Source organism: Drosophila takahashii, chromosome X (assembly GCF_030179915.1).
Source record: "Drosophila takahashii strain IR98-3 E-12201 chromosome X, DtakHiC1v2, whole genome shotgun sequence".
In the NCBI taxonomy this organism is placed as follows: domain Eukaryota; kingdom Metazoa; phylum Arthropoda; class Insecta; order Diptera; family Drosophilidae; genus Drosophila; species Drosophila takahashii.
Genome location: NC_091683.1, coordinates 15,020,392 through 15,046,016, shown reverse-complemented (window position 1 = coordinate 15,046,016; position 25,625 = coordinate 15,020,392). Strand labels below are relative to the sequence as shown.

The window sequence follows — 25,625 nt, the reverse complement described above, 5'->3', positions numbered from 1 at the left end:
ACATTTTTAAATATTAAGACAATGATTTTAAAAGGTTTTTTTGATTTTTTATTCAATTTAAATTTGAATTTAAAGGTTTTATTTGATATTTCATTTTTAAAAATTTAATTTCCTTATTTTTGTTAATCTTTACTAAATACTTTAACTTTTAATTGTATTTAATTTAAATGATTTTTAAATTAAAATGTAAAAGCCTTTCATTCTATATTTCATGCTTAACAATTTCATTTTCTACATTTTTAAATCTTTAATAAATAATAAGATTTTAGAATTTAAATTTTTGTTGTATTTATGCCTTTATTTTCTAATTTGCCCACTTGATCGATCAAATTTCCCTTTCGCTGGTATACCCCTGATACCCTTTCTTCTGTTGTTCATGGTGAAAAATGAAACAAAACAAATGAAACACAGAAAGGAGCAGAGGACCGACACAGAGTCGGCAGAAAAGGATGAAAAAAAAGAAGAAACGCAAATGTGCACATGCTTCGTTGCCTGGAGTGCGCTATTTTGCACCTACGGGATTTTGTGCCTCACACACACACACACACACAGAGAGAAACACTCGAACACACAGACACATGCAAAGCGTGGAAAATCCATTCGAAATCAGTCAACGCGCCAAGGCTTTCATTCAGTTAGAAAGCAGACAGCCGACAAGCAAGGGCAGGGAAAAGGGGGTTGGGGTTGCTTTTAAGGGGTTTTTTTTTAAAGGGGGTTTGAAACCCCCCACCACCACGGGACCCAAGCTCCCTCCAGCTGGAAGCGGAAGTGCGGCTTGATTTACTCAACTCGTTTGCTCGCTCGTTTGTTTCCAACTGCTGCAAACATATTTTTGCGCACCACCCCAGCTAAAATATTTATTAGCCCTTAAACAAACGGAATAGATGTGCGGCCCCCCGGAAAACTAAACGTATACATGTATATACGGGGACCCAGAACTTAAAGACTTTCCAGCCAAATGGCCCGGAAAGCAAACTACCATCTTCCTTCCACCATCCCAAAAAAAAAAAAAACAGAAAAAAAACCAAACTGGTTCCCTGTTTATTAAAGCATTTCTTACGCATCATTTGTTGCTTGGCCAACAACAGCAAACAAAAAAAACAGCAACAAACGCCAGTGAGGAATGCAAATGAAATGGCCCAAAGGAGAAACCAGTAAAAGAGGCCGGAAAATGCTGATGAAAACGCAACTTGAAGTTTGATTAAGTGAAATCTCGTATGAGTAATGCGGATAACTTGAGCCCAAAGCAAAAGCCTCTCACGTCCTCGTGCGGAATGCATCAATCAAAATCGAAATAGAAATCGAAAATAGAGCAACGGCACACACTCTTAATTGGGTCGAGAGACAGGAAAAGGAATTAAGTAAATCGCCAAATTAATTGCGGAAAAAGAAAAAATCCAAGACCAAGTCCATGAGTCTAAGAGTCCAAATCCACACAATGCGGGGTCAATGGACTGGACTTAAGTGAACCAAAAAGCTGGCGGAGAACGGAGATGAAGTCTTGGGTGAAAATAAAATAAATGGAATGAAATCGAAATACGGAAAAGAGAAAATAAAATGGTACAGGGAATTTTTCTTTCTGTTTAATATTTTATGTGGAATTTTATTTAAATTAAAATAGTAAAACAATTTAGAAATTTGGAAAAAAAAAATTAAAAAGGTGACTAAAAGTATGCTTTAAAAAAAGAACATCGCCTTACCCTATGATATAAATATTTCACTGCCTACTTTTAAACACCCTTTTAGGGGATTTTACCAAATGCACTGATTTCTTATGAAAAGAATAAAATCAAAGCAGCCCAAGAACTCAAAGTCAGAGCTAAAACTTATTGAAAAACGCTTGTACAAGCCAATCAGAAATCCCAGATTTATTAAAATTTCTTTATTTTTTTACGATGTCTCAGCGGCGTGCGAAACGTCTCAAAAGACAGCGCAGAATATCCGATTGTATAATGAAGGTAATGTGCAACGGCGACTACGTAGACGCTTTCAGGATGTTGGAAATATCGCGCACGTCAGAATACAATCTGACGCCCCTGCATGAGGGCATTCTACGTAGAATCCTGCTGCGCCTGATGAAACCGTGTAGAAGGGATAGACGTCGTAAGCTGAACGGATTCAACCAGAATAGCGATACACTGGAGGATCTTCTGCTCGAAAGAATGGGAATACCTCGCGAAACACTCGAAGAAATCTACGAAGAAGTGGTATCAGGCAATTTCCACACTTTCTACAATTACCTTCATTACGCGCAGACGATTAATCATGCGATTCAGGTGAATTTGCAGATCTTCACCAATCACTGCATGCGCGTGAAGCTGGCTGAGCAGGAAATCGAGACCATGGAATCAAACCTAGAAACGGACCCAGAAATGGGCCTTCTTTATACGTCGATCACGTTTACGTTGGGGCTTCTCTTTTTTTTCTATTTCATTTATAGCAAGATTCTATCTTAGGATCCTTAATTTCTTAATTGGGTTTCATATATTTTTTTATCAAGAAAGGCACCTAATCGCCAACAACCATGTAAGTAGAGTCAACAAATCCCTGAAAGGCCAATCATTAATTTCGTGTCCCAACCTAGCAGTCCGGATATAATTAAACCTATTGGCCCGTTGGCTGTTGGCCAAACTTCAATCAAACATTTAACCAAATTAGTAGCCTTGCTGTCAATTGCCAGTGGTTAAATAGAGGAAGAGGGAGGAGGAATTCTCACAGGAAGTCACGCAATTGTTCCATTGCCCGCAAAAGTAGGCAACAGATTTTTGTGCTTCAATTAAATTTGATTTGCTGCCATTCAGTGGGAAATGTGTGCATGGGAGGGGCATATCATCGCACTGATGAAGCTGTGCGACATTCATGTATGCGCAATTTGATAAGGACCGCCCTTCGAACCCGAACCCAACATCCCATTCCTCTTTACCCATCATTAGTTTCGCAGTTTGTGGACCTTTTTTCTCGCTCGCTTGCCACAAATTTAGTGCCATGTGTGTGTGGGATTCTGGAAAACTGGGATTGGGGATTTTGGTTCCAGAATTCAGAACCCAGGACACTGGACCCCTTGTCCCATTTTTGGCCATTACCTTTGGCAGTTGCGCCTGGAAATGACATTTTCACATCATTTGCTGATGTGGCAAATGTGTCCTCGTCTGGCTCTCTAGCTCTTTGGCTCTTTTTGCCAGTGTCTCTCTGTATCGCTTCTCACTGTGTACTATCCCTACACAGAAAGAAAATTGGCAAAAAGATCACATTAAAATAATTTTTTTAAAGATCAAGTTATTCATATCATTTTGAAATAAATAAAGATTGGTAATCTTATTTTACAATATTTGTTCAAAAAATACTACATTTGGTTTTTTAAAACATACTTTTTATAACTATGGTGAAATGATAAAATATCAACTTGATATGTTTGAATCATAATGACCCTATTTCTATTTCGAAATTTATTTTCTGTGCACCAAACCCTCTTGTAACCCCCTCTTAACCCACCATAGCCCTCGTTGACCTGCGGTCAGCATTGAGTGCTGAACTTAACCCTCCTCCTACATACGTACGTACGCTCCTCTTTTTTTTTGTCATTTCCGTTTGTGCGAAATTTTCGGATATCCTCGAATGCAGCCTCATCCAATGGGCACTGAACCACAGCCACCACATCCACATAACTTGCACAATTTGAGGCAAACGACGACAGCTTCCAATCATAATGCCAATGAAATGAACTGGCCCGAAACCCTTCAGCCCCTCCAACCTCATCCCTCTGGTGCCTTAAATGTCAGGCTCAATAAACTCCAAAAGCAATCTCTCTACGTGTGTGTTAATATGGGTGCTGTTACTGGTTACTGGTGGACTGGTGGGGTGGTACGATGGTACTGCTGTTTTTGTAGGTTGCACATGGCATTGCCCCACTTCTTGTGCACTCTGTTGCAAAGTTGATTAACTGAGGTTCGTAAGATATACTTTTTATGAAAGAAATACTATCCCAAGAAAACCTTAAATCAGCTGCAGTATTTTAAACTGAGAATTTCAACTTAAGGTGTTGAAAAGTATGCAACAACATATTTGTTCAATAGAGAAGTCACATACTTTTAGGCTCTTGCAGAAGTGATTTCTAAGCCCTTGTAATTCCTAAATTTTAAATTTCAGTTTGGCAATAATATTTATGTTCGATGAGAAGTAATGTGATGCAATATCTTCGAAATCCCCAATTTCAGGGCATCAGAAAAAGGCGTAAGCCCCTCGGAAAACTCCCATGTGCAAAGGGGGCCGCTGCACTTTTCACTTTGGCTGCCTTTGCTGCTGCCCAACACGATTTGCACTCTGGCTGCCTTTGGCCTGCAAATCCGTATACGAATCCGAATCCTTTGGCTGCTTATGATGTCCCTAAGGCACACACACACTCAAACATGCTGCATGTGCGCGGAAAATCTGGAAAATCTGCTGCAAATCATTTAATATTTCGTCTGCGGCTTCATCTTCATCGACTTTGCTTTTCCGAATTTTGCGTCTTGCGCTTTTCAGCTGATTTGGCACTTTTCCTGTGCTTCTGGGTCTGCTAAGTGATTTCCCGCAAAATCATTTAGCTGTGCCCAGTATTTTTCCGCGTTTTCCCTCGCATTTTCCGCTAATATTCGTTGAGCATTGGCGGTGATGGATATTTGGTCGTTATTTGTTGCATCTCACTATTAGTGTTTTTCCCGGTTTTCCCAATTTTTCTCCGCTTGTTTGGGTGCGTACTTAAAAAATCATTTCTTCCGCTGACGCAGCGCTTAAATCGTTTTTCATGTGCTCTTGGGACTCCTCGCCTTTTGCCATCGCTCCGTTTTTTTTTTGTTATCTAGTTTTTGCAACACTCTTTCCCTTTTTTTGTTCTATTTTTGCCCAGTTTTACAATCCCCTTTTTGCGAGACACAACTTGAGCATTTCTTTTTAATTTTCCCATTCGGTTGGCCACGTTTTTTCCCTAAAAACAGTTTTCAGGTTTTTCAAGCTAACCAAAAAAAGAAACATATATCTTTCAGGTATTTTATATTTTAAAACCTTTCTAAAGCTTCTTCCTAATGGATATTCTTAAATTCCTGTTTCGAAATTCTAAAATGAAATGTCAAAGATTTCGGTTGAAAGCTTTTCCCGTCCATCTTGCTCTGCACATTTCCCTTTCCTGCCTGGATTTATGATCATTTCATTTCCTCGAATCCTTGAATGCTCGAATCCTAATCCCCCCACTTCAATCCATCCTTGTTGTGTTGTGTATATCCTCTTGTCACATCTGTGCCAATCCAAAAATGATTCTTTCACGAAAGTTTCGCTTGGCCATAAGTTTCTGTGCAACGGCAACGGCCATTTGGAGTCGCACATTAGGCCAGAAAAGTTGCCGTTGCCTCTTGCCTCTTGCCTCTTCTCTTACCTCTTATCCCATTTTGGCCCAAAAGCTCTCTCTTTCGGCCAGGCCAAAAGCAATTGCGCCCACTGCAATTGCTGTTGTTGCTATTGCTGTTGCTGTTGCTGTGGTCCCAGCTGCCAAAATGCCCCGTGTTGGGGTCAGCTAACACAACTGGCCAAGCAAAGTCCAAATCCCAAAGTCCGAGAACCAGAAGTGAAGCCAAGTTTTGGGAAGCGTCGACAGACAAACGACAACAGAAGGCTGGCGAAACTAAATTAATGCCATCTTCGTGGCAGTGCAACGAATGGGGGATACCCTAATACTGAGAAAATACAAAATGAATGGGCCAAAAAAATACAAAGTCAAAGAAATTACGAGAAAATGTGCAGTATTTAAATATCATTTTAAAGCAAGGATCTAAAATCACTTTTGTATCTTTTATCTTTAAAAAAAGTGCAATAACCGAGAGGAAAAACACAAGTATATGAAAATCCCCAAAAGGTGTCTAAAAGTATGCAACAATATTTTTCAAGTTTGTTTCATTTTCACAGCATAATTCTAAGCACCTTCAAAATTGATTTAAAAATGAAATTCATTAGACTTCTGAGGACTATATTTTTTCACTGTTAATTTACTAGAGATTTCAGGACCTCGAGTAAATATAACCCCCCGGGAGGGTATAAGCAAAGGCACCCAGGCACAATCACGACTCCTTTCCGAGGACGAGATGTCGTCTGGGCGCTGTCATCTTGGGCGCTGCTGTCTTAGCGCTTAAGTGCGATGGCATTAAGCTATTAGCATAATTTTTGTGCATTATCATTACGGCCGAGGGGCAAACGGAGAAGAAGGCGGGGCTTGCTTTTGCTTTGTGCAAGTTTGTTGTGGGCTAAAAAGATTATGCCATTTATCATTGACATATTTGGTTCTGGCTCCCCCAAAACTCCCAACTCACTCACACACTCGCACCGGAAAATATGGCAGAAGAAAGGAAAACGCATCCGGAAAAAGGGAAAAAATTTGCTTTTACTTACTTACGGCCGAGCCACAGACAAAGCCAAACAAAGTTGTACGAAAAAAGTTTCGGCTTTTTTCTATTTTACCGTCTTCCCTGTTTTCCTTTTTTATTTTTCCCTGTTTTCTTTTCTATTTTTTGCTCGGCTTAGTCCAGGGAAATGAAACGAACCGAAATGAAGATGAAAGAAACTGCACTCACCTGCAATGACAGAAGAAAAAACAGAAATTTTTTGTTAGTTTTTAATGCACTTTGGGGTAGCTATGAGTAAATATGTCCCACAACAGGATTTTCGTAAATTTAGAAGGCTAATTTAATCAGGGAATTCAAGAAAGAAGAACCACATTTGCCTAAAGAACTTAGATAACTTTGGATTAAAAGTAAAAAGAACTTATTTTAATTGCGGAATTATAATTTTCCCTCTTCGTTTTCTAAAATTTCTCAAGTTAATCCCACAAATCCCACCAGCAGCACTCGTTTGATTAAAACCTGTCAGCACTTGGGCACATTTTACATCTCACAAATGCATTGAATCAATCATCATCGATAATCCTTTGCCCCAGTTGAATGTCCTCGAAGTGTGTTGCACTTAATCAAATCAAAAGGCATCCCATTTCCTTACTTTTGATTGATTTCCTCTCACTTGTGTCTCTTTATTGTAAGTGATTTTAAGTGGAAAAGATTACAAAACTAATGGAAAAGCTTAGGCTTGCTTAAAGTTAAAATTAATTAATTTTTTGAGATTTTTTATATTTAGTGTAATTATGTATAATATTTACTTATAAATATTTTCTCCTCTGCAGACAGAAACCATTTTTATATACCCAAAATAATAACAAATTATTAGGGAAGAAAATTCCCGAACCAAAGTTGAGCAATAAAAAATGTATATAATAAAAATTCGTCACATGCCATAAGCGAATTTCCATAAACCAGTTGATTGATTCCCCTCCCCCCTGTTTGCCTTGAAAATTGATGTCGCTTTTCCACGACTTTTCCTGGGTATCAAACGGCCGGGGCGAAATATATATATATTTTTTTGCCGCCGTTGCCGAGTGAATAGAGAGCTTGGATTTGTTTTCCCCGCCACTTTTCCACATATGTGGAGTGCGGGGAAAATTGCGGCAGGATAATGGGGCAGCCACTGGGGACGAGGAACTGAGGACCGGAGTTCAAGTCCGGACTCAACATTTTAATTGCCTCGACGGGTGCAACGCGCGCAAAGGCGCACGACTTCCAATTTTCAACTCGAAAACTCCAATTTCGTGTGCAATTTTCTTGGTTTTGCCGGCGGAGGAAAATGCAGAAGGTAACAGAAGGGCGGGCACCACATATATATAAAAATAAAAAAAGCACATAGAAAAGGCTAAACGACTTGCCAGATAACTCGCTAAGCCGCAAAACGTTCCGCAGTTCGTTTTAGCTTTTTTCTTTTTTTTTTGTTCGTATTTTCACCCTTAGTTTTCCTCTATTTTCCCTGACCCCACGCCTCAGCAGTTTGTCCCTCAACTAATCCGCCTCAAAATTTATTTGCTTAATTTCATTTGTTGGCTGCTGCAACTTTTTCGGGGGTCAGAGGGCAAGAACTGAACTGAAGCGGAGCTTTGCGGACGTGCGGTAATGTTTTGGCTTAAGCTCTCTACTTCTCTTTCTCTCTCAGCCCCCCTATCGCCGTCTCTGTCGCACAGCAATTTTCTCCAACTGGTCAGTGGCCAAAAAACAACTTGGCTTCGGATCATAAATAATCACGGCAAGTGTATAAATCAGGTCTGCATTTTGCTAGTGAAGCAAGGCACTTCTTATCTATAAGGAATGAGATACTACAAGAGCTGGATAAATATCGATATGTTCGATGTGATCACTATTATATATATTATAATGTTTTCAGAAGGAAAACCTGAAAAAATTGTTCTAATTATGTTTAAATAAATATAATAAAACGCCATAAAAATATCAATGCTTCTTATAATCATCGATTTTAGAACAATATTTAAAAAATTACAAAATAATTAATATTAATATTATAGAAATATAATTTTGTGAACAGCCTTTAAAAGCCATCTTGGTATTTATTAAAACATGGTGTAGCTTTCCATTCCCTTAAAAACGGAGTACTGAAATTTCCATTTCACTAAAACTATTTTTGCCCCGAAGGAGTTTTCCTCGCTGTGCAGAGACATGAGAACGCATCTTTATTATTTCATTTTCCGCGCATCGGCTGCAGCTTTGGCCTCCGCCTCCGCGGAAAAGTCCTTGGGAAAATTCCAGCCTTCATTTCAATTAATTTTCGCGACATTGATGCGCCTTGGCAGCCCGTAGAAGTTGCTACCATCTCGGCGTAGATGTGTGCTGCCCCCGTAATTTCAGCCCAGCCCTCTGCAGTTTTCTTGTGCAATTTTCCCTAGCAGCCCCTGTTGAATTTTCCCCCTTGCACCCACCCCTCTGAGATTCCTGCCCGCACGAAAACGGCTTGACGCCCGCGTTTGTTGTCATCGCAAGCTTAAAACATTTTTGCCCGGCGCGTTTTTAATTAATTTAAAGTTATTTTGCCTGTCGCCCAGCCCAGCCACACCCCCCTTTTTTCTTCGCGCATACGCCTTTATTAAATCTGTCTGCATTGCAATTTAATTGAAATCCGCTTGTTGCTCAATAAATTTACATAAATATCTTAATGGCTTAAAAAGAAGAAAATGGGGAAAGAAAGAGAGAGACTGGCTGAAGGAAAATGCCAAGGATTCGGGGATTATTTTCCATGATTTCTGATTAGCCCGGTGCTACGGCGGAATCCCCAGGTTTTTCGGGGGGCCGAAGACAGATGCAATATCCGCAGACAGGAATCCCCAGAAACTCCGGAGGCAGCAGCTGCATCTGGCATAATTAATATTTCCTCTCGACGGCGGTGAGAAGCGAAATTGAAATGGAACATGGGGGGTAGGTCGAATAATTCCGAAGAAGGAATGCCAGGGTTGCCAAGTCCAGCTGAAATTAGCTATTATTTTTCTTTTCCCAGAATTTCTTATTGGTGCCCTTATAACATATAAATGGTATTTTGACAGTCTTTTTCTTATATTAATAGGTATATAAGAAAAATGTCAATGCTATTTTGACCATTTAGGATGTCAGGGTTGCCAAGTCAGCAGCCAGCAGAAATTAGATATTTATATTTTTATTTTGGTGATCTTATAACATTTAATTGATATTTCGATGGGTTATATTCTTTTTTTGTAATATCCAAATATTTCTGTTTTTAAATGTTTATAACATTTTTAATTTCAGTTTAATATTATTAAAACCCTAAAATATATTTAACTGGCAACTTCTTGAAAACGAATGCATTTGCCTCGACTTGGATGATTTGAAGTAGTTGAAACTTTTGAACTTTCGAACACGAGTTTTCCATTTTGGACTTGGCCAAATCCGAACTCGAACACTCATTCAGTTTATACAAATTTCATTCGGTTTGTTTTTTTTCGAGTTTTCAGTTTTGCAGTTTCCGAGCTCTGTGCTCTTTTGCTAGCCTGTTTCTGTGTTTCTGTGTTGCTCTGTATTTGTTTGTTTGTCTGTTTGTTTGTTTGTTTGTTTGTTTGATGTCAACATGGCCTAGGCATATGAGCAGCGGCAACTGGAGCTGTGCACTGCCAAGTGGCAAGTGCATCCTGGCATGTCCTCCTCTCTAAATTCAGGGCCCCATTCCGGTTCCCTTTTGCCTTCATTAGCCTTTGGCAGTAAGTCAGAGGCGCTCTGTATTTACCAGTGTATCTGTGTAGTTGTGTAGCTGTGTATTTGTGTGTGTGCTCAACAAAGGGTCTTTTGTGCGATACAACAGACATTCAAACAGACAGACGGACGGACATACATATAGCCCCATAACCACACGGACATGGCATTGACTTTTGTCTCGTCCTGCGAGCCTGAATTGTTGCCTTTTGCCATATTGATTGCCTTTGGCAGCTAAAACTGCAGCCAAGGCGATCTCAAAGGTAGGAACACAAAATATATGGAAACAGCAGGACAGGATGCTAATTAAATTAAGTGATTTACAAAGATATTTAAGCCCATGTATATTTCAAATATTTCTAAACATATTAATTATAATTTTCAAGAGAAATTTTAATTGGGATTCTGTTTGTTTTTTTGCTGTAACTTGGCCAAAAATGGTCTTACACCAATAAAACATACTGTTTTGAACAGATTACAAAAGAATAAATAAATCCAAGACACTTTCCGGGTGATTTCAAAAAAATAAAATTTTTGCCAATTTTCAATTTTTTTGTAAGGGGGTACAGCATGATTTTTTAAGAAAAATGGTCAAAAAATAAAATGTCCAGGTTTAAATGCCAATCGATTCTAAATTAAATAACGAGTTCGGAAAGGTATGACAATCCATATTTGAATCAATATTTCCATTGTTACGGTCAAAAAACGAATTATTTTTTTGTGAAAAATTGGGATCTGGGTTAATGGTAAAAATTTGATTTTTTCCTGTTTGGTTTTTTGCTGTAGCTTGGCCAAAAATGTTCTTACACCAATAATACATACTGTTTTGATCAGATAACAAAATAATAAATAAATCCAAGACACTTTTCGGGTAATCTTAAAAAAATAAAATTTTCGCTAATTTTCTTTTTTTTACGAAACATTGTCAAAAAATAAAATGTCCAGGTTTAAATGCCAATCGATTGGAAATTTATCACCGAGTTCATAAAGGTATGACAATCCATATTCGGATCATAATTTAATTGTTACGGTCAAAAAACGAATTATTTTGAATTTCATATTGAATTTTGTGGAAAAAAAAAACCCAATTTATAAAATAGAACAGATTGAAAATAAAAATTCTACCCCATTTCCTGGCCTGCCATTTGAATTTGTATGGGTTTAACTGAGCCTGACAGTTCACTGTTTGCCTGTGTAAATGTGTGCGTGTGTTCGAGTGTCTGTGTTGGTATGTGCGCGAGGGTGTCTGTGAGTGGGCTTTGCATTAAAGTCATCACAAGGCAATCTAATTTGAAGAAAGCGCCACAAAGTCTGCAACAGAAGGCAGCAGCACATGCAATGCCAACTCGCATGTCACCCGGCGAATTTTCGGCTGGGAAAAGTAGTAGTAGTAGTCGTTTGTGGGGAAAAAGCCAGGGAAAAGCCAGAGAAAAGAGGGGATGCTAAGGCCCAAATGGCAGCGATGCCACACACGTTTAAACATAATAATTCTCAATTTCGTCAGCGATATCAATGGCAGCAGCGCGACAGGAAAAGCATGATTGAGCACACGAGCAGCCAAATAAAAAAATAGGCAAACTTATGCACATAATTGTGGTCAAAATTATAGCGCATGTCTTCTTAATCATTTTACATTTAACTTAATATTTTTAAAAGAATACTATAAGAATAAAAAAAAATTAATTAAATCTTTTTATTGGTGAAAATTATTAAGTAACTATACATTTTTATAATTTTGTACTATTATTTCGACCCCAGCTGTGCATTCATACATAAAAAGCGAGCGAAAGCAGCAGAAGGAGGAGGAGGAGAAAAAAAAGAATGAAGAAAAAAGAAAAACAAGCAAACGAAGAAAAAGTCGGTGGCAAGAAAAACTCAAACGACATGCGGAAATCATGTCAGATGAAGCAGCAGCAGTCGCTGCAGTTGGAAAAAAGTAAAATTACACACAGACTCCAGCGAAATAAATGGCGGTCCACACACACATATGCCAGTCCACACACACACACACATATACATATGCAGAGCGGAAACGGAAGGAGTTGTACATGTTTGATGGCAGGGCTGCAACTGCAGCTGCAGTTTAGAGTGCGCATAGCGAGCAGCCACTGTACGGTGGAGTACTTAAATAATTAACAAACAAATTTAAGACCTAATGTAAGCTCCATAAATAATTTCGAAATTTAATCTCGATTTTTTTCTAATCCTTTTTGTTTGCCAACCAATAAAAATACATTTTCTGCTTGACCTAATTGCTGAGAAATGTATCAGGTTTACAAAGCGCATTATCTTCACATTTTCCACAATTTTCTAGCTTTCACAAAACATTCGATACGGCAGCTAAATTCAAACTAAAAACCACAAGCACCACAGGGATTATGGGGTGTGGAAAAATATATACAACATCTATTCGCTGGCCCTAGAAGTGCGCACTTGAACTGCAATTGATCCCACTGTGCGGCATTGTCATTACTATTTGCGCTCGTTTAGGGCTTCTGATGCTTCAGATGCTGCTCCGACTATAAGTGCATGGTAATGTTTTAAAAACGCGACACAGACGCCTGACGATAACAGCCAACACACAGGGTCAGGGGTGTGGAAAATTGGAGGGGGGTCTGGAAAAGCGGGTTGGCTGCAGCCAACAAGCGATGCCATATCAATTTTCAATTTCCAGCGCGCCAGCAACTGTCAGGGTGTCAGGGACAGGCGAACGGACCAACCAGACGACGGCCACGCAGACCCACACCTAATGCCTACACTGGGCGAAAAACTTGTCCCTTATTGGGATTTTATTATTATTATTATTATACTGATGGATTCGAGATTTTAATGTCAATCGATAGGGAAATAAATTACGAGCTCAACGAAGTATGACAATCCATATTCTGAACTTTTTTTTAAGGACCAAACATAAATGCGAAAAAATGATTAACATTTAGCGTTAAACATTTTAAGAACAATTTTAAAAGCCATTTTAATAAATAAATAATAAATAAATAAAGTCTATAAAAATACAGTGCAGATAATGTGGAAAGTAACAAAAAAAATTAATAAAATTGGAAATCATTTGTCTGTATTAATATGAACGACCGAGTTCTGTTTTCAGTGCATTTTTGTACGCATCGCCAGCAAACTGCGACCAGACCGAAGACCATTAGAGAAATATCCAAATCAACAATGAAATGCAATTTTTTCCACAGCAAGACAGGCTGACTATGCAAGCCAGCTAAACTAAACTATAAATTGCCCATTGTGTTAATTGAGAAAAGCAATGATAAAATACAAAAAAGAGAAGACACACATGCCAAACATTTTTGAATGGAATTTTTTAAAATGCTTTATAAATAAAGAAAAGTGCTTGAATGTTCTTGGATAGGCATGTGATGTTAAAGCACAAGTTCAAGGACTTTATTGCATTTTGACTCAATAACTTTAAGGTTATAGATAGATTTGTATTGGTATTTTTTGCTTGAAAGAAAACGTTTATTATTTTAAATCTTAAAAAATAGAATTTCTGCTTAAAGGCAGTGTTTAATTTAGTTAAACGATCATTCGGTGGGGAACAGATGATGCCCATCAATATCATATTCCCAGGGTATGGCCAAGTGTCTGGACAGTCGTTTATTGTCAACTCATTTGTTTTCGCTTGGCCCAATTTGGCGTTTGATTTATGTCGAAAATATTTTAATTTTATTGGCACAGCAGCCCAGGTGAGAGAGGCGGCGTCCCCGAAAATGTAGTTGTCGTTGTCGTTGTGAGGATAACCCAGATACACAAACACACACTCAGACACACATCCTACATAGCTGTGTCCTTTCGTCCTTGCTGCATCTGTTTTGATAAACTGCATTGTTATGGATTCTCTTGCCGAATTTCTGGCGAATTTTTCGGCCTTGTGTGCCATTTTGGCCCACATTCCTCCGCGTCCCACTTGCACACACACTTGCCAATACTTTGTAATCACATGAAAAACTGTTTTTGTTCAGGCGTAAGTCCTTCTGATATTTTTATTTTCCATCATCTCAGCTCTCTCGTTTCATTACCCTGGCTTTGGGCTTTGGGCTTTGAGCCGCAAAAGTCATTGTGCTCGATATTTTTATTTTTGCGGACACAAATAAATACAAAATTGCATTTGGAAAACTATTTATTACGCTCTTATCTGGCATTCAAATCAAATTTACAGTCACAATGAAGACAGAAATTAATATTTTGTTTGGGCATTCAATTAATTTGGTTTTATTTCGAGCGAGAATTTCCATGTTGGCATTTAACAATTAAGCTTTTCAAATGAAATTCTATCGGCCGAAAAGAGTTTGTGCATGTGTGCTAAGTATTTAATTACTTTGGCAAATATTCGGCCATGATGAATAATATATAATAAATAAAAAGGCTGGAGTAAAGATATTAATACTGTTTTCATTTCGGGGAAAATATTCAAATAATTTGCTAAAATTTAATTCTAATAAAAATAATTATAGTTCTCGCTGACCTTAAATAACCACTAAACAGCTACCAATTATAATGGCATATCAAATATTTTCAAGCTCATCTACGCCAATTAATTATGGCGGCCTGTAAAGTAGGCAACGAACAACGATTTGTATTCCCAAGATGGATGGCTCTCTCGTGTGTTTTTTGGTCGTCTATCTGCTCAATCAGATTAATTAATTGGATTTTGTCAACCCGCACTTCAATTAATCAAAATCAAATTAAAGCTAGAAAAAAAGCAGAAAAAAATGTGTTGACTTGAGGTTTTCCAACCATTTTCCGGCCATAAGTCCTCGGAGGCTCATTAGGCCAAATAGATATACGGTTGACACACATTGATAACCGTACACACATACAGATGTATTACGTCCGTGTGTGTGTGTTTGCCCCTAATTAACCCACTAATGCCATTTGCCGACTAACGTCGCTAATTAAGCTCAAAAATGAGTAAAAGGAAAAAGTGTACGAAAAATAAAAAAAAAAAGGAAAAGGACGAGAACAAAACCAGAAAAATTTTCCCTGCCTGCGGAAAAGGTCAAAGCATAAATCAGAAGGCGAAGGGGGCGCAGGAGGGGGGCGGGGCCCTGCAGGATGCAATTGCCTGGCCTGTCCCACTTTTTTCTATTTTTTTCGTTTCTTTTTTTTTGCAGCCTGCACCAAAAGGGGTCACCATAAAGTTTTTCCATTTCTGGGATCCAGTTTCAAGCAATTTCATCTAGAAGTGGCTTTTTACAGGTGGGAAATGAAATGAAATCTGCCTTAACCGTTGGTGTGTCTATGTGTGTGTGTATGGTCGGTATAGCATCGGGATAGCAAGTTCAGGCGGAAGTTCATATGCGATATCTTTTACGGCCATCTGGCAGCCACTAAAGAATATCCACACATACATGTGATATGATATGAAATAATATGTATGCGAGTGCCTTATTGCGGTCATTTTTTATCGGTGTGACATAAGGAAAATGCATTGATTCCATTGCGAGTCCTTCAAGGGGAATAATATAGATATTATGGCTGTCATTTCCCGGGAAAAATTTAACCTATTACAGATTATATAAATACATTATTTGATATTATTTTAATGTTTTTTGAATTTATTTTTGTATTTTATTATTATTTTAAATATTTATCTCGTATTAAAAAATACACAAACATAAATGTAAACTATTTTAAATATGGATACAATATTTTCCACTAAAAACTTTATTATTCCCATTAATAACCTTGAAGCCACTTGGATTTTTTTCGAGTGATCCTGTTATTGAGCTCAAAGGAAAACTAGAAACTAAATCTGAGCGCATATTAGTCTTTCTGTCTTCTGGCTTTTCGAGGATCCCTGCGACTCCGCGCCGGTGACACAGTTCTACCCAAAAAAAAATGCACAGCTCCTTCGCAGGGGTCAGGGGTCAGCGGTGACGCTGGCGATGGCAGCACAATGTATTTCAAGTGGAGCGAGTGCAAATAAAATTAAAAGACAACAAGAGCATCAACAAAGCGAAATAGAAAAGGAAAAACCAAAAAAAAGAAGCCGAAAACAAAAAAATATATGGCGCCGACCTCATTTTGGAAAAGGGGTGCTGGTGGGTGGTGTAGCTGCAACGTTGACTTGTTTTGCCACTTTTGGGTGCCATAACCCCCCCTTGGATTTTAACCCCCTCGCCCGCTGCCACTGTTTGTCTGTCGACACTTGGCGACCTCTGCCGCTGCCTCTGCCGGCGTTTTGTCATTGTTTGCATTTGGCGCGCATTTTTTTTGTTTTCGCTTGTGGTTTTCCTTTTGTTTTTGCAGCATCCAGCAAGTAGAAAAGTAAGAAGAAAAAATAAAAATCCAAAGAAAATAGGCACAAGTGATACCCTCTAAAAATGTAACTTAGGGTAACCAGAAATATAATCCATTTCTTAAAACATTTTTGTAACTTCTTCATTTTAAAATGTAATTAAAAATGGTTAAAAAAATAATGTTTTACTAAAAAACAAAAAAAAAAACGATTTTCCAATACAAGTTTAAAAATGAAAAATGAAATGAAAAAAAAACCATTTGATTCTGTTCAATTAATTCTGTTAGTATTAAAAATAAAAGATAAATAATTAAACAAATAGTTGTTTATATTTACAATTTTTTCTTATCACATTTTTACTTTTAAGTGGTATTTGGCGTTTACTTGTATTTTTTTTACCACACATAATCTTCCCCACTTTCCCACATACCCTTTCGGTCTCGCCCGAAAGTAGTATAAACATTTTACGTGGCTTACATTTTTGCACATATTTTCCGTGGAGGGCTTTGTTGTTGTTTACTTGGGTTGGCCTGAGCTCATTGAGTCGCCTGGCGGCCATTTTGTCATATTTGCTGGCACCTTTGTCAAGGACGCGCTCCTTTTGGCCATTTTTTGTCATTTTTTGTCCACTTTTCGCCATTTTTGCTCATTCCGCAACCTTCTTTGCCACATTCCATCAAGTGTGGCCAACCGAATTTCTGTGTTTTGCAACGTTTCTCGTAGTTTTTTCTGTGGTAATTTGAAAAGGGAGGGGGAGGGGGTGGGGGCAGCATAGCAGATCGGCAGGAAGTTGTGCAAAATTTAAAACGGAAGTCAATTGCCAGACAGTCAGCAGCGATGGCCGCCGGAAGTGGCAGCTGCATGCAGCATCAGCAGCGCCATGTTGGTTTCCCTTCTTCTTTATTGTTGTTGTTGCTCTTCTTTTTTTTTGTCGCCATCATTTTTTTCCATTTTTTTTTTTTTGTTTTTTATTGAGTTATTGGCGCATTCATTTGCCATACGCCGCATGCAAGATTTATGCCCGCCATGTGTCATGTGGCTAAAAACAAACCCACCCCATTTTTCCCCCCAACATTTTCTCCCATTTCTCTCACATTTCCCCCATTTAGCATTTACCCATTTTTCCCACCATTTCCATACGCAAACATACACACACACACACACATCCTGGGCAAATTGTTTAAAAGCCTCGACAACAACAAACAAACAAATGAAACGAAATATGTTCTCCACGCTGATCTCTTCTCTCCTCTTTTGCGAAATGTTTGCATAATTTTCCACAGGCCCGAAATTCGGTTTGGAGACATTTAGGAACCCGGAATCGGAACCGGAATTCGGCAAACATGCATGCTGCTGGCCCCAAAAAATCCATCCTCCAATCCCACTAAAAGCCTTTGCTTTTGCTTTTCGTCCAGACCTCAAAAATATGCGAGAAACATTGTTTTTAAATCGCAACAAAAATAACCAAGAAGCTTGAAGGTTTGTTTTTAGGTAGAGTTTAAAGTTGTTAATCGGTCAACGGTCTTTTAGTTAAAATGTTTTGGAAATCTACACAATATTTGTTGTATCTTTCGTTATTGAAATGCCTCTTGAAGTTTCCATAAGAAATCAACAAAGATATATAGCCTCTTAACTGTTTTCTTTCACATTGACATTTTGACATTGTCAAATCCACTGACAGATGGCCGCCATATTTCATTGACTTATGGGCTAAACCACAACAACCAAAAAACCCAAGTCGAATAACTAATGCGTATTAAATTGACAAACGGACAATTGTTGCTCGTTGCCCATTGTTCGTCATTGCAAAATCGGATAATAAATAAACAAAAACCAAAAAGACCGAATTGTGTTTAGCAATTAAAATGAAATTAAAGTGAATTTTGATGTGCAATTAAATGTGAACCGGTGAGGAATGGCAATGGATCCAAAACCGATCCACGCCCCTTTTCTCCCAGCGCTACATGTCAAAGTTGAAATGCTGACGCAGTCGCGGCTTTACCCCCTTAACCCTCCGTAGTCCCCCGGGGGGACAACCGACCCCTGACCTCAACGAAGTCGTTTATTATTTGCCGCCTGCTGTTGCGTCATAAATAAATTTTGCAGTGCATTTAACGAATTGTGAACTCACCAAAGGGAAATGCCTCGATATTCATACTGCGTATATATATTTTATAGTAGGGTGGTTCTTTGGGGCATATTTAATTAATTAATTTATATTTTATATTAAAGACTATTTAAATATATTCGAACTATTAAAAGAAAAATAACACACTTACAATTTTAAAGCAATGATTTATCATAAATAAAATCAAATAATATATTTAAATACAACCCTGCGTATGAGTAATATTCAAGTGCAATAACTTGCAGTCCATTAAAAGTAATTATTTTTATACTTTCGCCCATATAACTTGGTCACCCTAATGTAAACATCAGTAACTGTGTGTTTGCATGACCATGTTTGTGTGCGGGTGAATATTTATCTCTTGATTTACTGTCCGACTCTGAATGAAAGCCGGGAGTTTTCGGGCTCATCATTACAGGCCCATTGTATGGGCCCTTTTATAGCGACAACAACAGAATATATATGGGAATATTCGACCAAAGAGGCCAATGAATTAAATAGAAACGAATAAAAGTAATGAATTACGCAAGGAATTGGAAAAGTTCTATGATATATCCACCAGTATATTTCCTACAAAATAAATTCCACACAATTAAGTTCCGCAGTAATTACAGGATATTACTTTCGTTCAGCATTTAGTTGAGCGATTGTCGATTTTTATGGGCCAACTCCGGCGATGAGTTGAAAATGCAAAACTTAATGCGCTTGCAAAATTTATTCATAATTAAATATAAATTTATGCTCAATTGTGGTTTAACACGATGACGACCAACGAACCAACGACCAACACACGTGTGCATTTTCTTCCCCCAGCCATTGGAAATATATCATTTGTCAACTTTTCCCTGTGTGGATTTATGATAAATTCGTTCGAAGTTCACTCAATCATTGTAGTCATCGTCATTAGTTCTCAGCAACAACCTTTTTCCAGCACATTTATTTTTGCAGTCAATGCAAATATTATTCAAATAAATCAAAATCAATTAGTTTATAATTATTCGAAAATAAACAACAAATAAAAAACCGAATCGAAGTTAAAAAGTTCAGAGATTTGAGTTTACAGAAAGTCAACCTCGACTATTAGATACTCGTTATTAAGCTAGTGGTCTAGTGGTGCTTTCCATTATTTTCTCATAAATTTTTATTGAATCGTCCGATTTAAAAATTTTCTTTTACATTTTGATGGGTAATAATAAAATCAATAAAACGGCATTTACACTTTTACAAAATGCTTTTACTCTACGAGTAACGGGTATAAAAACCAGTGCATAATTTGTTTCTATCTGTCCACATTAGCTTTCGGTGGCCCACTAAAAAAAAACAGCACACATTCTTATTATTTTCATGACAAATTATCCTAAAATATGCAATGGCCAAATTAATATTTAATGGATCTGACAACAATTAGTATAAATTATAAATTTGCCTATGCCGAAACCACTGAACCGTGTAAAAATACCCACTCGATCATAAAATACATAAAAAAAATTGCCATTTTTAGAAATCTTTCCACTCAATCGATACAATATTGTGCCTGGCATATTAAATACATCAAATTCTGTGTATATTCATAATAAATGATTCGGCGATTTCCACAGAGCTGATAAACCTCAGGGCGGAAAATGGAAAATGAGCGGGGAGCACGGGACGCGAGGGAAAATCCCAAACAACAATAAAGTTTAATAACCCAAAGGAATCCGGCGAGGAGACGCGTATAATCAGCATCATCAGTGACATCAATTTGTTTGCCCCGCCCACTTTTCCTTTCCTATATAGGCGCTAAGCTGTTAAAGTGTAAATGACGTGTAAATGGGGGACCCAAAAAAAAAGAAAAAAACATAAACGGAACATTTTCGGAAAGGGAAAGTATTTATGCCGTCCCTTTCAAAGGAAAGAAGACAAGCACCAAGTATATAAATATATTTCATATTTCAGTCACCGTTGATTGAACAAATTGTGAACGAGAGAAAAATCCATATACTCGTATATTTATTTATATATTCCCCCTATTATTATTTCCCATAGATTTATTTAACAATGGCAACGCAACTCAGACGCCGGGGCCACTTAAAAAACTTTGGTATAAAAAAAAGCATAAAAAAGGTGTGAGAAGCGAGAAGAGCGAAAATGAATTTCCCTCTAAACCCTGAAAAAATATGTATTTTTTGAGTTGGGTAAAGCAAAGTAAAGTTCGGCTCATAATTTTCATAAATCAAAATGGCCTTTTCAATTGCTTTCCTTTGTGATGAGCCGAGGCACACAGGCAGCCGTTCCTGCGATTCTTTTTATAATTAAATCATAAATTATATATATGTAAAAGCTTATTGGATAAAAATGGGAGGTTCTCTGTCACCTAACAAATATTTCTTAATTCACATGATTTATTTCAGTGATTTCCTATTTGCAAATGGAACATTTAAATGGAAAATCTGGTGATTGTTTTTGGGCGAATTTCCCCAAATTGGAAATGGAAAGTAAAGGCTTTGGTACGCTATTTGCATTTTGGATATAATTAAGAACTGGTTTTATTTTTGGATAACTATCATTGATATAGCAAAGGCACTAAAATAAATTAGTTTATTGGTAATACAAAAATGGCATTTATTTTGTATTTATAAAATAAAAATCGCATAATAACCAACTAATTTACAAAGTCTTTTGCCATTTTGCTTTGTGAACTGCACAGCTTACAAAGTTTATAATTAATGTGCAATTAAATTGTCGCTTTGCATGAAACCGAATTTGCGAGTGGAGGAGGTGACGAATGCTGTGGGTTGTGAGTCGAGTCCCTGGGGTTGTGCTTTATTACGCATACGTCATGTGGCCCCTGGCCCAATCAACCCCTCACTCCTCCTCCGTTGACTCTCGTCTTGATTTGATTTGATTTATGCCCTGCTGAATGCAAAGCGAGCTGGCAAATGACTTAATATTTATGGAAAACATTACCGCAATATCCTCGACTTGCTAGACAGGCACAAATACATATATATAATATATACACAGAAAAAATATTCGACATGAAATATTGCCATTTCTGCCTTATTAATATTATTTCATATCAACATATCAACTTGATATTTTATCTTTTTATAAAGGCTATAAAAATACATAAATACAAAACATAATCTTTTTTTATTTTAATAAGATATAAATAACTTGATCTTTAAAAAATATGGAACTAATCTTTTTTCAACTTTTTTTTCTGTGTATATACATATGTGTTCCTGTTGCAGCGCTTTATGTTCTTTTAATTTGCCCACCCGTCGAGGAGGGTTTTTCTCCGACTAGCGGGTGGAGGGTGGTGGAAAAACAAGCGCCTGTCTCAAGGGCGCCGCAAAAACCGCGACATACGAAAAGTGGAAAAGTGGGTGGCAAATGGCTGCGGTTGAGCTAGGATTGCAATAGCAAATTTTCGTGCAAAAATCAAAAAGTTTCACCCGCCAGCAGCGAATTCGTGAGAAATTCGCATAAGTCCTCAGATTTCTGGAAGGAAGGGGGTTGTAATAAAATATTTATTACCCCACTTATAGAAATGCATATACACCGCCGCAGCTGTGCAAATTCCACAGAACATTGAACTGCATAGGAGGACCTTTTCCGTTTTCAAGTTAATCAAAAATTCAAGCTCTAGAAGTTGCTGAAAATTATAGAAATGCATGGGAAACTTAAAGGATTCTAATTTAAACTGGGGATATACAAAAGGTATTTTAGATGGAAAATGTAGAATAAATTCTGGTTTCAACATAATTTAAGAGAAATAAAAATCTAAGCTTTATAGTTTATATTTTTTTACCCGCAACTGGTGACTAATTTTCGTTTATTTCTTTTTAGATTTTGTTTATTTTCTAAACAAACACTAATATGCCACCCACTTGTCTTTACACACACATAGTATTTTGCCCAGCCCATTTTCTTAAGAGCTTCATAAATAATCCAGATATTTTTGTGTGATTCCCCAGTAGGTTTTGTGCTTGAAATGGTGCAAAATATGTGCATGAATAAAAAAGTTAAAGAAGATGAACGAATAAACACCTCAGGCGTCGCTGCTCACAATTTCTAAATACTTGGGGGAAATCATTAATGCAACGCAAAGCATTTTTAAAATATATACAACTTTTCCTATTTTCCCGTTTCCATTTCTATGCAGCATCTCAATATCCAATCGTCTTTAATCGCAGAACTCCAACTAAATATTTGCAAAATTCTTATTCTCCTTTGAGCGAAAGAGAACAAATGCAAACAAATCAACAAACACACAATATCTGTTGTTATCCCAGCGCTTACATACAGACTTTTGTACTGGGGACAAAATACCCCTCCTCCAGTCCTAGATCCCAATCCCCCCCATGTTAACCCACAACAGGTCACCACCCCTTAACCCTTAACCCACAAGTAGCCCCGAGTCATTTCTAATGCGAAAACTATCGACAGTCCATCGCAGTGAGTCCATCGAGTGGACTGTAACTGCTACAGCTACTATTTACTGGCTGGTGTTTGCTAGTTTGCTATATCTGTAAACGAATCAAATTGAAAAAGGCCAATGCGAGTGGGTTTCGGAGGGGGACGAACAGCAGGGACTTATACACTGTACACAAAAATAACAATATTATAATTAAATCACAATCTTTTTTTGGGCACCAACAAAACATTTTAACATTTTAGGTAGTAAAGTTCGGTCCTTGATAAATCTATATATAGATCTTGAAATATTTTTGTTTTATAAGCACCATAGCATTTTCCAAGTCTAAAAACGTTCCAAAAATGTTTATATATATTCTTTCTATAAAGAAAATTAAATTCGCACTTGTCCCCAGCGAAATCTCAATTAATTCTCCCTGTGCAGACGACACTCGCCCTTCGAGCTGCTGCCCCATTGCAATCCAATCCTGCTTAGAAGTGAGCAGATGACATGACAAATTTCGCTGAGCTGCAGTCAAACTTGAAGTTGAAGCTGAAACCGAAATCCTAAATCGAAATCAAAAAACAGAAATGTGAGCAAGAGCGAGGATTCTGATCCTGAAATCGGGGGATAACCGTATGCGGTGCTGACAATTCAATTGTCACATCCGCTTATGAAGTTGGCAACCGTGGATGAAAACAGAAAAGAAAGAACATTTCAAGGTTAACTTTGGTAAAAGTCCAAAGGCAAAAAGCCAGACAACTTCAATTTCATTTCATGTCTCGCTGTGATTCGCTGGTGATTCAGATTCCGATTCTGATCCCGATTTTTATTCAGAGTTACCGATTCCTACACAGAAAAAAATTGACAAAAGATCAGATTGATATGTTCTTGTCAATTTTATTTTTTTTACTGATCATTTTGATATGAATAAAGGTATATTTTACTTGATACGATAGAATATTAAGTTGATATGTTTGAATTGAAATAAGGTAGAATTTCATATCGAATTTTTATGCTGTGCATAGCAAGATTCTGAATCAGATTCTGTTACTTCTGCCATTGCTATGACTGCTACTGTTTCCTGTCTGTCTTCCACTTCCTGTCCTCGATTTTAATTTGGCCGCCCTTCAATTTCACAGAGATTCTCTCGACACGATTCGTTCAGATTCAGATTGTGAGGGGCGATTAAGATGGGGCCACTCAAAAAAAATTGAAAACTTCTCTCCCCCTGCCCGAAATATTTTTTTCTTTCGAGCCACAAAATCAAGTCGAGCGTCAAATCACTCAAACAACTTTTGTCGTCCCCCATTTGATTTATTTCTTCTTTTTCGACTGTGTGTGTCGTTTATTAAATATTTAAACATAATCCCGTGGGGAAAATTGAAAGCAAATAGCTTATGATAAACAAACATTGTCCTGTCAGTAAACGACTGGAAATAAAACTCTCGATAAAGTACATTCGCAATATTTATTTGCCCCTGGGCTATTTAATGTCGAATCAATTTATATGCATGGCAAAAAAAAATAGAATAAAGTCAGCAAAGTGGCCATCAAATTACAGTTTAATAGTTCGCTTGTTTTTATAGAAAAGTTTTGTGGTTAAACAAAATTATATTACTAGTTTAAACGCTTGCAAAAAATTAGTCAGAAAAACATTTAATAACTAAAGTTTAAACTTCTTCATAATTGAATTATCTTAGCTCCATTCATGGCTTATTAGAACATTTAAAAATCTTATAATCCCATTAATAATACTTCTTTATAATACAAAGAAAATGAAAAATGATTTCCTAATATATAATATTTATTAATCATTAAATAGCTTTTTCCATTCATATTTCTAATGCGTATTTATTGGTCAACTTAATTCTATAGAATCGAGAGTCGACTTGTGAGTAGCGTTTCATCATCTCAAAAGCTTTTTTTATAATTATACATCTATAGCGCTGAATTGCCCTTCCTCTCTCTAGAAAAAATATAGAAAAAACCGAAAAGTGTTGGAGATAATATTATTCCAATAGAAACGAAAACGACCTGAAAACGCGGAGACTGTGCTGCTGGTAGCGATAACCTTTGGGTTCAGTTCACTATCTAAAAACGAGGGACACAGAGTATATATATTTACTTAGCTCCTCTGTTTTATATGGCGGCATCTTAACCAATCTACACGTAATCCAATTTGCCCTCGTCGCCGACGAAGAAGCTCTCCAACAATTGTTTTTGATTATTTAATTTGCCAGAATTTTGCTTTGATTTAGTTTCGTTTCGTTTGGCTTGGAATGGTCGTTGGGCTTCAGAGCAGATCCCTAGTTTTTATCCTTGGAGAGCCTTGGGGCGAGCGGGCCAGTGAGTTCAGCCGACCACAAGATGTGTCCTTAGCCCTTTGCTTTGTCTTTGTCTTTTGGTCTTTTTTTTTTTGTTTTGCCTATGATTTACTCCTGCCGCAGTTCGGGGACCTTGAAAATATGGCCAGCGCATTGTTAGCAAACGTGGTTGTTGCTTTTGGCCACAGACCGCAGCGCTGCACCGAATGCCACTGAAACAGTGGGCCACAAAAGCAGGTCGCCGAGTGCGGAAAATGCCAATGGGTAATTCGAGTATATCCGCTAGAAAATTCCCCAAAAAAAAAACAGATTTTTTTGCTACGGAACTTTAAAGAAAAAACCCAGAATAAAATACCCAAGTGATAGTACAAGAAATATATGCTTCCTATAAACA

At 37.5% G+C, this 25,625-nt stretch overlaps 2 protein-coding genes across 6 annotated transcripts in view; one reads left to right on the top strand and one right to left on the bottom strand.

Annotated features, from left to right (window-relative positions):
• The window catches only part of Mnr (Membrane-bound Notch regulator), an 81,437-nt gene that overhangs the window by 51,500 nt on the left and 4,312 nt on the right, over positions 1-25,625 (bottom strand). The window lies entirely within an intron of this gene.
• LOC108055907 (uncharacterized) lies at positions 1,812-3,135 on the top strand. 2 transcript variants are annotated; one of them, XM_017139469.3, is made up of 2 exons: positions 1,812-2,526; positions 2,585-3,135. In XM_017139469.3, the coding sequence occupies exon 1, from the start codon at positions 1,896-1,898 to the stop codon at positions 2,454-2,456; it is 561 nt and encodes a 186-aa protein (XP_016994958.2). In that variant the 5' UTR covers positions 1,812-1,895; the 3' UTR covers positions 2,457-2,526; positions 2,585-3,135. The 2 variants fall into 2 exon arrangements, with proteins under 2 accessions (XP_016994958.2, XP_016994959.2); XM_017139470.3 differs by having other exon boundaries at positions 2,588-3,131.